We start from the raw sequence: 13405 nt of genomic DNA on the forward strand, positions 1-13405 counted from the left end.
AAAATTCTCAAACTTTAAGTGTCAATTCTGTACAGACACAAATCACATCGGTCGGAACCCTTACTTCCCTCTCAGTTAGTGGTGCATCTACATTTACTGGAGCGGTAACGATTCCTGCTCCCACCGTCGCATCAAACCCAGCAACAAAATCATATGTGGATGGATGATTTCTACAACATCCGGAAATGCTCAACCTCTTAATCCTAAATTGACTGTTATTTCCTCATCTACCCCAACTGTTAATAATTTCCTTGTAGGAGATGGAACCAATTTTGTCTCAACAACTCCATCAGCATCTAGAACAGCATTAGGGCTCGGGTCAATGGCGTTAAAGAACACCATCACGCTTACAACAGATGTGACTGGTATATTGCCTCTTGCGAACGTTGACGCCCAAGTAAGCACGAAAGCCTACGTCGATGCTCAGACATCAACAGTTGGCGCAGGATTGTCAAAGTCAGGCACGGCCATTTCAGTCAACACGGACCAGTCGGCTGTTATCACCAAAGTTGGAACTCTGCAAGGGTTGAGTGTTACAGGCGACGTGACCATATCAGGGAACGCCATCATCTCGACAGCCCCAACAGCAGATACACATCTTACAAATAAGACTTATGTTGATACGCTTCTAAGTGCAGGAACCGGTTTAACACGTACAGGAAACAATTTCTCTGTCAATGTGGCTCAACCTCAGATAACATCGGTTGGAACTTTATCATCATTGAACGTTAATGGAAATGCGAACTTTGCTGGAGATGTCACGGTGTCAGGAAATGTAGTTGTATCAACTGTCCCGACATTGGGGACACATCTCACAAATAAGACTTATGTTGATACGCTTCTTAGTGCTGGAACAGGATTGACACGTAGTGGAAACGCCTTTAGCGTAAATCCTGCTCAGCCTCAAATTACAAGCGTTGGAACTCTATCATCTTTGAATGTTGGTGGAAATGCGAACTTATCCAATGTTCAAATTGCCGGAACGACTGATTCTACCTCGACCACATCAGGTGCGCTCCAAGTTGTTGGAGGAGTTGGTGTGGGGAAAAGTGTGGTGGTTGGCGGCACCGTATTCCTAGGAGGAACAACAGCGAACCTGAATACGACAACAGGGCAGACTCTGAATATAAATAACGCTGCATCGACTGTAGTTACTTCTACTATTGACTCTAACGCCACAAATGCCGGTGCCTTCCAAGTTGCTGGAGGAGTTGGCATCTCAAAATCGCTGACGGTAGGAGGTGCCAACCTATACATGACTGGGACTAACCAAACAATCCAATGGTTCAACACATCCAATGCAACTGGTAATACCGGAAGCACTATTTGTGGAAACTCAAGTACGGCCGGGTACTATTCAAGTAATTCGTCCATAGGAGATATGTGTATTCGAGCAGTATACAACAACACACCATCGAATTTGCGAATAGGGAACTCACCGGGAACATCTATAATGGATGTTCTTGCCTCTGGGATCGTTGTTGTAAATACTACCACGGATTCTACTTCCATAACAACCGGTGCATTCCAAGTTGCCGGAGGAGTTGGTATAGGGAAAAGCGTATCCATTGGGGGGTTCTCACCTCAACTATGGCGGGTACGGGCTATACAAACGCTGCCACGTTTCTTCTACCCAATATGGCTGCTGGATTCTCCAACTGGATAAGCCTTGGACAGAGCACCACATCCATGAACTGTGGACAGATGAGTTTCGTCTTGACAGGTGCTGGCTCTGCAAACAATTATATCAAACTGCAGATAGCCAATCAATCATATGGTTTGAGTGTACGCGGGGATGGAGCAGTTATCGCCGAATCTCCAGTAGATTCATCTTCCACAACAACCGGTGCTTTGCAAGTATCGGGTGGCGTTGGAATTGCAAAATCTCTATTTGCTGGTTCATCGGCCACTGCAAGTCATACACTGCAACTAAACTCCACTACAACTGATGTTCTCAAGATCCAGAGTCTTTCGGCATCGGGGTTTTCTACTATCGGTTTCCTTAACAACACAGGAACGATAGTTGGGGCATTCGGGTATGGTGGAACCGGTACAAGCGCTCCAAATGCTGGGAACTTTTTTCTCTATTCCGGTTCGAATGCCAATTTCATAATCAACTCTAACCTCCCCAGTGTACAGATTCTTTCCACTATAGATTCTACTACGACAACATCAGGTTCCCTTCAGGTGAGAGGTGGAGCGGGTATTGCAGGAAATGTCAATCTTGGTAAAGATTTGACTGTTAATGGCACAATCTACTCCAATATTGCCTCAACCGGACCTATTGTTAGCAGCCATCTTGGGACACCGAACTTGGCAGCGGGGAGTTTCACGACTTTACAGATTGGAGTAGGAGCGGCTACAAATAACATGGCCAGGGTATATTTCAACTATGTTGGAGCGGGTCTTGCAACCAATACGTTGGGTTTGGGATTATGGAATGCACCACAAGGTCTTACAGTGGACGGAACAGGTAAAGTTTCTATTCCTAATGGTTCTATCGGCAGTTTGACAGTTACAGGAAACATGACTTTCACCGGGAATTTAGCAACAATTTCTGCTACAGGTTCACAAGGTCCTCTCTCCATAGACCCAAATCAGTCTTCCAATCCTTATGTCAGAGTATGGGACGACTTGAGAACTGTAGGAGATTTTTCCGTGTGGAATTCGGCCGAAAATACCACTTGGTTTAAAGTCTCCACAAGCAGTGGTAACGTCGCGGTCTTTACCACAACGGATTCTACAGGAGTAGGAACCGGTTCTTTCCAAGTTTCTGGAGGGACTTCTGTGGCGAAAAATGTATATGTTGGGGGAAATCTGAACAACAGTGGGACTGTCTCGGTCTCGAACACTGCTGATGCAACCTCTAACACATCAGGCGCCCTTGTAGTGAATGGAGGCGCTTCTGTAGCAAAAAACGTATATGTTGGAGGAAATCTCAACATATCAGGCGATTTGAAAAGTCCGGCATTAAATTCGGTGACGACTCTCATTCCGTATCCGACAACGCCAGCAACAGGTTCCTCATGGAACGGCTATACAGTTACAGCCTCCAGCGAATACACGTATGCAAATGGAAACGGTTCAGACGGGTACACTGGACACCCTTGGTACGCTTACTCAAACGCCTCCATTGCTTCCAGACTGCGGTGGGCAACCGCGAGCACTTCGACAGCAAACCTAGGACTCGATGGAACAACGCAAAGTGTTCATTACTCATTATTGAGACTCCCGTCGGCCATTGCTATGAGTTCAATCAAACTTGCAGCATATCTGAGTGACGGTGTGTTGATGCCAACAACATTCTCTGTCATTGCTGGAACAACCGAGTCTGCTATGGTAACAATCGCAACGTTTTCGAATATACCTAGTTCAAGTTGGACCACAGATGGTAATTCATTTAATTTCGCCAACACAACTGCCTATACTGTTTGGGGTATCTCATGGGCTTTTGCCAATCAAACTACAACCGGAGGAGTTGCTATACGACAAATTCAGTATAATCAAGCCGTTCCAAAAGCGACCCTTATTAGCGCTTCCGCTAATACTCTGGACGTAACCGGCACATTTACAGCAGGTGCAGCAACAGTAAATACCTTAACATGCAATACAACCGCATTAGTTAAATCAGATTTGACGTGCAGTACGAACATCTATGCTTCACAAATCATTCAATCTGCTGTTTGTATCAAAGACGGTGTTGTAGATACGTTGTTGACCAATGGAAACGGTTATACGGGGGGCTTCGGACCCATTGGATGGAAACCTGGTATGTCCGCGGTCGTTTGTCATGCAAGTTTTATGGGGTATATGAATTCGAATAACACTCGGGTAACAATAACTGTTCAAATATTGGATCAATCCTCTACCGTAGTCGCCTCTAGAGCAGTCTCGTACTACTGTGATATAAACAATTATCAGACTCGCTACCCATTCAGTTTTCAAGTGCCGTTGCTGTTTTCTTCGACGAATACGCAGTTAAGCGCAAGGATTGTCATACCAACATCTATAACATTATCTAATTCATATCTCAACTTTTGGACGCAATGCTACTAAGTATCAATATCAAGAACGCACGCTCGATGGTCTTTGTCTGTTCCACATAGCATTCTCAGTTGTCCCTTATCGTCTGTGATCCCTAGATACCCGCTCTGAAAAATGAAATCTTTACGGAGACGATTATTCTTCTTATTAAAAATGGTATAGATCTGCTTAAAAATTCCCCGATTCTCGTCATTTACTTTGATATATGCCATGTAACCGGGTTTGTTTAACATAGACCGACATATTCGTTCAAGACTATCGAGGTCTGCTACGCGAAAACGAATGACAAAAATTCCCTCGATACACTTGATATGCGAATTGATTTCAAAAACGTTCGGCATTGCTAATGTCTGATGTATAGTATTCAAATCCTTAATTGGTTGCGACACGCAGAAAGGATGCGGAACTTAGAAGCGGATGAGTAAGGAGAGTAAGGAGAGTAAAATGAGTATGATGAGTATCAAAATGACAGGGTGTAAATGTGACGGGCACGGAGAAAGTGAAAAGTGTAAAGGTAGTATATGGCGGATTTGTAGCATTGTAGTGGTGAAAATGGGTAGAAACCTCTGTATAATAGGGGGGGGGTAAGAAAAGAGTTTGCGACGGAGAGAGTTTTTTTTTAAGGGTGCCTGTTTATAATATAGTTGTTCTGAAAAAAAGAACTACAATACTACAGATGGCATTTCGATAAAAGATGGAGGGTAAAAATTGGAAAAGTGACGGGATTGGCTTGAGACATGGAGGGAACGGGGAAAGTGGTGAGAAAAGGGACTGTAGTGAAAGTGGTTGAATCGGTGGAGCACAAAGTTAGGCAACGGTTAAAAAGTGATGTATGGAGTGAGGTAGAAACGCGAGGAGAAGAGGATATGTAGATGGGGATGGAGGCGGACCAATATGGATGGCAACGGAATGAAATTGAGGGTAAGTTTTTAAAAATGGAAATGAGAATATGAAAGGAAAGTGAGAAAATAAAGGGAGAAAACGGCGAAATCTGGGGAAAAAGTTGCAAATTTGGGTCGAAAAAACCGAAATTTACGACAAAAATGACATTTCAAAATATCGCATTTTTTCGTGCGGGATCAGGAAGCAGGAGATGTCAAAGTGATACTCATTCTACTCATCGTACTCATTATACTCACGCTTCTGAACATACGGATTTGAGAAATCACGGTGAAAAGGGCCGATTTATGATTCTGAAGCATTTGTGCGTCGGGGAGGGCTGGGTATTGGAGGTGTCAAATTGATACTCATCGTACTCACATAACTCATTGTACTCGCCCAACAGATAGAGTAGTTTTGAGAAAGTGGCTGAAATAATGGCGAAAGCGACCTTTTTGTGATAGTTTGGGCATTTGTACATCGGGGAGGCCTGGGTATTGGAGGTGTCAAATTGATGCTCATCATATTCATATACCTCATCGTACTTCGCGCGACAGATAGGGTAGTTTTGAGAAAGTGGTTGAAATCATGGCGGAAAGGACCTTTTTGTATGAGATAGACAAATGGTGAGAGTCGGTGAGGGATGGGTATGGGAGGTGTCAAATTGATACTCATTGTACACATCGTACTCATATAACGCATGGTTCTTGGGACATCCGAATGTCCCGGTGGCTTAGATTGTGAAGGGAAAGTAACAGAATTTGACAGCGCGTCGTGGGAACTGAAGAACACGGTCTTACCCGACTCCTGGTTAATGGCTCATAGGTTGGTACGGTTAATGCATAATACCAGAGGTGTAGGATACATGGTTAATACATTACACCCTACATCAGGAATACGGTTAATGCATAACACTTTCAGCAGCCGCTACGGTTAATGCACAGTGTAAAGTAGAGCCCGGTACGGTTAATGCACAGTGTAATAGTATAGTGGATCAGTGCATAGCATAAACCATTGGTTTATGCTATGCACTGATCCAACGGGGATGGAGACAGTACTGACTTTAGTGACATTCCCCTTCCTTGCCTCCCCATAGATTCGCATTGGATGGCCTGGGAGCGTGCACGACAGCCATGTGTTGGCAAACTCCAGACTTAGGCTAGGCCTTTGTGCCGGCACGCTTCTCCCTTCAGACTTCTTCCTTGTTGGAGACTCGGGCTACGCGCTGAAGCCATACATGTTGGTCCCGTACAAAGGCCTCGTATTGCCGACTGAGCGGCAGCAGAACTTCAATTTCTCTCAGTCTTCGATCCGCATCATCGTCGAGCAGTGTCGGGGATATCTCATCTTCACTTGTATTTCATATTATATCTCTTTACTTCTACTTGATCCGAGACCCGGGCTGGCCACCCGAGCTCTCGGTGATACATTACATAAGGCGTCAAGCCTCACTGAAGCCACGCAAGCCCCACTGGCAGCCCATATATAAAGCTGTCAGTCGAGCGGCCGCTGCAAAGAGCTTCTTACTTTTTTCTTCACTACAATACACTGCTCTCAGCCCTCTCAGAAGGGCCCAATATTGTCTACGTTTCCTCTGACGTTACATGGTAGCACCACCTACCGCTAGCATCACCAAGACATTACTCGTCAACGTTGCCCCTCTACCGGACGTCGCCCTTACACTCGTTCACAAGCAAGAATGGACCAACAAACTCAAGCTATCGTTGCGGCTGTCGCAGCTGCTTTCGCTACTCGGGAGCGTTGTCGGGGATATCTCATCTTCACTTGTATTTCATATTATATCTCTTTACTTCTACTTGATCCGAGACCCGGGCTCGCCACCCGAGCTCTCGGTGATACATTACATAAGGCGCCAAGCCTCATTGAAGCCACGCAAGCCCCACTGGCAGCCCATATATAAAGCTGTCAGTCGAGCGGCCGCTGCGAAGAGCTTCTTACTTCTTTCTTCACTACAATACACTGCTCTCAGCCCTCTCAGAAGGGCCCAATATTGTCTACGTTTCCTCTGACGTTACATGGTAGCACCACCTACCGCTAGCATCACCAAGACATTCCTCGTCAACGTCGCCCTTCTACCGGACGTTGCCCTTACACTCGTGCACAAGCAAGAATGGACGCACAGACTCAAGCTATCGTTGGGGCTGTCGCAGCTGCTCTCGCTACTCGGGAGCGTGCTGTTACGCAAGACACCCAACGAGCCGAACGCTTCAGACTTCTTATGGACGCTCGCAAGAACAAGCTCGTCGAATACGATGGCGCCAAAGCTGCCAAAACGATCGAAGAATTCGTTACGTTCCACCACAACTTTCTCGAGTCTCTCACTGTCCCGGCTGTAGCGGCTGAAACAGACGGTGCTGGAGCTGCCAATGCCATACCCTTTACTATGGCAGAGTACGCCCCTACGCTCACTACCTACCTCAAGGGTACTGCTCTCGAGTGGTACAATCCGACTTACGCCTCCCGCGCTCCCGCAAGTTCGTCAGCTTTCGAACGGCTCTTGTTGCTCACTTCTATCCTCGCAACTTGCGTAATACTATTGAGCTCAAGCTCTCCGGTCTCAAGCTCGGTGACTCTCTTGAAAAATATATCAAAAAGTTTCAAGGCACCAATAATGAGCTCGAAGCCGCTCATTGTCTCGATAACACTCAAGGCACCATTCCCCTCATCGATCAGATTCGATAATTCAAGGCCGGTCTTCTCAAGAATACGGTAATCGGTCATTATCTTGCTGAAGCCGTTACGAACTTCAAAGTCTCGGGCACTACCAATATCAACACTCCTATCACTCTCGATCAAGCCATCACTGCAGCTCGTCGTGCTCATGTGGCTCACGGGTTCACTGACGGCAACCAAGCCACTACGCCTCGTCCAATTGCCTCGGCATCGAGTGCTCGTGGCGGCTATGGAGCCAGCCGTGGTCGAGGTAGTCGTGGCGGTGGTCGTGGCGGACGATTGCCCCTTACACCAATCCTCGAATTACGGAATTCGAGCAAGATTAGATGATATGACCTTTGGGCTCAATGCCCTCGGAACGCCATACTACTCCCCTGGAGTGAGCCCTCTCACTACAGGTCAAGTTCCCTACCAACGTCAACAGCCCTTTCGTCGGCGTGGACAATGGCAAACTACTCACGTTCCTTGTCAACGTCCAACGACTCCTTGTTCCCTTTGTAACAAAATGGGACATTGGAGAGTTGAATGCTGGTCAAATCCCCAAAATCGACAGCAAGGCTCGCAAACCCAGAACCGACGCGGCGGTTTTTGACAGCGCGGTCGTGGCGCTCAAACTCCGCAGCGCAGTCGCCAACCTAATCAACAACAAGGTTCAGCCAATCAGGTTGATGCTGGGTCACGCATTACGGAAATTCTCGATGACGCAGTCAATTCTGCGAATACTACAAATACTACTACAAATCAATCTTCGAGTTTTTTCCAAGGTCGATAGAGCCCCTCGGTAGCTCTGCTCGGCCTACAACATATGCTCCTACCGATAAACCTGCCTTCGAACCACTGTCTGCTGGACTCTGGGTCTCTCATTGTCGCATCGGAAACAAGTTTGCTCGTGTTCTTTTCGATAGCGGCGCAACTGGGTTATTCCTTGACAAGACATTCGTTGAAAAGCACAAATTCCCCAAGAAACGTATCGAACCGAAGCAGATATGGCTGGCCGACAAAGAATCATACATGATTCTCGACACGGTCGTTTCGGAAAAGTTAGATCTATGGGATCTTGAATCTCAGTCGCTTTTCTTAGTTGGACAACTTCCCTGGCTAGTCAGTAATCTGGCTTACGACGCTATTATTGGAATGCCTTTCTGGCGTTTCTTTAATTACGCTGAACAATTCTCGATGAGTACCTTACCTATCCTTCGCTGGACCAATTACGGCCCTATACCAAACGCACCGCAGTCTGTCACCATCAGATGCGAAAGAACTCCAAGAAACTGGGAAGATGTCGAATATATCCCGAAACACAACAACCCTTACTTCGATGTACAACGAGATCCGGTCTATGATAAAAGACCCGTTCGACCTGTTCAGATCATTAAACCTGTGGATACTCGTCCTCTACAAGCCGCACCTCATTATGTATCTCGATTCGCTCAAGCCAATGCTCTTCGCAATCCTCAAGTCATAGAAATGACTTCCAAGCGATTCAATAAGGCTTGGCGACGGAACAAGTTTGAAAAAGACACGGTCTGTTGTCTCGCTCTTAACAAAATACCGCACGCTCCTCAAGAGCTTAAAGGAAATCCAGGACATCTCAAGGATATCCTAAATAAATACGTCAATACTCTCTTCAAGGAACCGGAAGGTCTACCCCCTGATTGCGGAGAAGATAATTTCAAGATCGAACTCACTGAAGGTGCTGAACCTGTTTGGCAACCTCTTCGGCACATGAACAAAGAAGAACTCGCTGAACTCAAGAAACAAATCACCTCGATGCTCGAAAAAGGATGGATACAGCACTCCTCAAGTCCCTGGGGAGCTAGTGTCGTCTTTGCGAAAAAGAAAGATGGCGGATTACGCATCTGTTGGGACTACCGAGGTCTCAACGCCGTCACCAAAAAAGATCGCACTCCTTTACCCAAAATTCGTGAGATGAGGGATCGGATTCAAGGTTGTAAATGGTTTACGCTTATCGATATTCGAGAAGCATACCATCGTTTTCTTATACAAAAACAAGATCGAGAAAAAACGGCAATACGAACTCGCTTCGGACATTTCGAGTATTTGGTCATGCCATTCGGGCTTACCAACGCACCTGCTGCATTTCAACGTCTTATGAATAAGATCTTCCATAAAGATTACGATGAATTCCTCGCTACCTACCTGGACGACATTTTCATTTTCTCGAAGACCTTAGCCGAACATCGGGAACACGTCGATCGTATCCTGAAGAAACTTGAAGAACACGCCCTTTTCATCAAGCCTTCAAAGTGCGTATGGGCTACAGAAGAACTTGAATGGTGTGGACATATTGTCGGAAGACATGGTGTTCGCATCGCGCCCTCGAAAATCCAAGCTATCAAGGATTGGGCTACTTCAAAGTCAACAAAAGGAGTTCAAAGCTTTCTCGGGTTCACAAATTACTTCCTCGACTTTGTACAAGGTTATTCGGACATCGCTCTGCCCCTATCGAGTATTCAATCTTCGAAAGTCAAATTTCGATGGGGTCCTGAGCAGCAAAAGGCATTTCAAAAGTTGAAAGAAGTGTTGATCAATGCGCCTACGCTAGCAACCGTCGACGAAACCAAGCCGATTTACGTCTATACCGACTCATCAGGCTACGCTATTGCTGGCTGGATTGGACAACCTCCTGGCGATGAAACGATCCCTACGAATCTGCCTACTCTCGTCGGACAATGGAAGAAGTTACCTCGGCTCCGGCCTGTGGTCTTCTTTTCTAGAAAGATGAAAGACGCAGAAACTCGATATCCTACGCACAAACAGGAGCTTTTAGCTCTTGTTAAGATGTTGGTCGCCAACCGACCATATCTCATTGGTCGTTACTTCCGATGTTTTAGCGATCACAAGGGACTCGAATTCATCCAAACACAACCCCATTTGAGCAGAAGACAAGCCAATTGGGTGGAGAAGCTACAAGAGTATGATTTTGACATCCAGTATTTACCTGGACGATGGAATCATATCGCCGACATGCTCTCCCGCAATCCAATCTATGCGCCTCGGTGTGTAGATTGTCAACGACGCCTCGACATGCATACGCAGATCGGCAACATGCTTGTCAACGAACCTTCCTCCAACGCTACGACAGACAATCTACAAAACTCACCTACCTGCTCAGAAGAAGAATGGAAAAAAGCGCTATGCAAAGATCCATATTCGGATTATCTCGATGAAATTTCTCGAAAACCTCAACACAAGAAAACTTCGAAAGAACTCCGTTATACGTTCGAAAATGGATTAGTACGAAACCAAGGAGGTCTATACATTCCTGAAGACATTCGCCCGAAGATTTTGCGGAAAGTCCATGACGAACTCGCCACCGGAGGACATCTCGGGGTTAAGAACACTCTCGCGAGAATTCTTATGGACTATTACTGGCCGACCGTACGCTCCAACGTCATCAAATACGTTGGAACTTGCCAATCCTGTCGACAATTCAAACCTGGTCATCGTCGATATGGATTTCTTCGACCTCTTCCTATACCTTTTGGAAGATGGCACACGGCCGGATTCGACATTTTTGAAGTAGATGAGACAAACTCTTGTCTCGTCTGCATTGATTACCTTTCCGGACATGTGATTCTGACACCGATCAAGAAGACAATCACTGGACGCAAACTAGCCCAAGTCTTCCTAGATCATGTTTGGAAACATGTCGGTACGCCAAAAGTCTTCGTTACGGATCGCGAACCTCGCGCACTTTCCGACTTCTTCATTGCATTCGACATCCTCCTCGGTGTAAAACACGAATTTGCTACAGCTCGTCATCAGCAAACTGACGGCAAAGTTGAGCAAGCTATCCAAACCCTGAAAAGGATTTGGAAGCAATACCTCAACTACGACAAAAGCAATTGGAAGAAACTATTGCCTTTAATTGAATTCGCATACAATACCGCTCCGAGGGAGGAATATGAAGGTTTATCGCCATTCGAAGTAGACCTCGGACGCTCTCCAATCCTCCCGGGTTGGAATCCAACACTCGAAGGACAAGAACTCAAACTTCGAGCTGTAGATCGAAAGGAAATCGAACTCTTCAAGAAAGGGCAGGAAGATATCGCCCGTATCGTGCGCAAAAACCTTCAGAGATCGCAAGATCAATTCGCACGTAAACACAACAAAGGTCGAATGCCAATTGCATACAAAATTGGCGACCTCGTCGATGTAAATCGACAAGGAATCAACGTAGAAGTAGACGCTCGAAAAGGACTTCGATACTCAGCTACGTGGATCGGACTATTCGAAATCATCGCACAGGGAGCACATCCTGATACCTACAAACTCGATTTATCACCATCAAAGATCAGCGGCATCTGGCCCGTCTTTCACGTCGATATTTTACAACCACATCGCGAAGAGCAATATCCGCAACGTGCAGTTCCACAACCTCCTCCAGCTATAGAAGAACTCGGACAACCTGAATGGGTTGTAGAAGATATCATCGACGAGCAACGCGCCGTACGAAATCTTCTAGTCAAATGGCTCGGGTATCCTGACCCTACTTGGGATCCTGAATCCGCAGTTCGCTACACGCCTGCCTACAAACGATGGCGAAAAGCTCACCCACAATCATTGTGGATACGAAGACGAACAGCATAGAGCATCTCATATCACATCACACGCGCGACGCCGCAAGAACTGCTCACTATCAATCACACCGCTGACAATAGCGACGTAAACTACATCACATCACGCGCGGCGACGCAAGAACCGACCTTACACACACACATCACACACGACGTCGGCTTAGGGACGCCTTTGCCTCAAACACACACATCACACAGTGCCTCAACACTATAAAAAATGAACAAGTGCGTCAACACTTTAAAATGAACATGAGCTCTCCCTTTCTTCACATATCCCTCGTAGTTCACCTCTTATTTATTCGGCGCCCTCCTCAGGATCTGAGGGAGGTGTCGGGGATATCTCATCTTCACTTGTATTTCATATCATATCTCTTTACTTCTACTTTGTCAAGGGAATCGTCCCGATCGCTTGGAACGCCCTGGAGAGGTGGTACAGTCACAGAAAGAAGAGAAAAATGTTTGGGGAAGGTAGGAATCGAACCCACGCCACCTGGGTGAGAGCCAGGTGTCTTAACCACTAAGCCAAAATGTGTATTTTCCCGTTACATACTTGATCCGAGACCCGGGCTGGCCACCCGAGCTCTCGGTGATACATTACATAAGGCGCCAAGCCTCATTGAAGCCATGCAAGCCCCACTGGCAGCCCATATATAAAGCTGTCAGTCGAGTGGCCGCTGCGAAGAGCTTCTTACTTTTTTCTTCACTACAATACACTGCTATCAGCCCTCTCAGAAGGGCCCAATATTGTCTACGTTTCCTCTGACGTTACAAGCAGGCATTTGGACGGTTGAAAAATCGCTGGCGCATACTGCTGAAGTAGCAGCAGGAGCTGCCGGAGCTCGTTGCAAATGGCGCCCATGCCTGTATGGTGCTTCACAACCTTGCGGCTAATGACGCCAATAGCGTCTACTTGGACAAATGGGGCTCCATCCCTCAGGAGACAGGCGTGGAGACGGCGGGTAGCTTATCAACATCCATGGAGACCGATGATGCTGAGGTGTCTGCAGCTCAATTGCGCAATCAAATTGCGGATGAACTTTGGACGGGTTATACGGGGACAGGGAGACAGCTCGTATCTGGGGGGTCTCAATAGTGCATGTATCTTGGCTTGAGGAGTTCATTCCCCACATCTTTGTTAAAACAACGTGTTGTGGAACTTGTTACTTTCTTCCCCTTCGCACACACCA

At 46.5% G+C, this 13405-nt stretch overlaps 1 protein-coding gene and 1 pseudogene across 2 annotated transcripts; one reads left to right on the top strand and one right to left on the bottom strand.

The window, feature by feature from the left end:
- Positions 1 to 322: 322 nt before the first annotated feature.
- EV422DRAFT_567517 (uncharacterized protein) lies at positions 323 to 1079 on the top strand (the record flags this gene model as incomplete). The annotated part of the gene is made up of 2 exons (XM_053072544.1): positions 323 to 940; positions 1011 to 1079. The coding sequence occupies 2 exons, from the start codon at positions 323 to 325 to the stop codon at positions 1077 to 1079; spliced, it is 687 nt and encodes a 228-aa protein (XP_052925315.1).
- An 11597-nt stretch (positions 1080 to 12676) lies between these two features.
- Positions 12677 to 12745, bottom strand: EV422DRAFT_t80 (annotated as a pseudogene). The gene has a single exon. The product of its transcript is annotated as a tRNA-OTHER (tRNA).
- Between the last annotated feature and the right edge of the window lie 660 nt (positions 12746 to 13405).

This window comes from Fimicolochytrium jonesii (genome assembly GCF_025526975.1).
Source record: "Fimicolochytrium jonesii strain JEL569 chromosome Unknown EV422scaffold_12, whole genome shotgun sequence".
In the NCBI taxonomy this organism is placed as follows: Eukaryota; Fungi; Chytridiomycota; class Chytridiomycetes; order Spizellomycetales; family Powellomycetaceae; genus Fimicolochytrium; species Fimicolochytrium jonesii.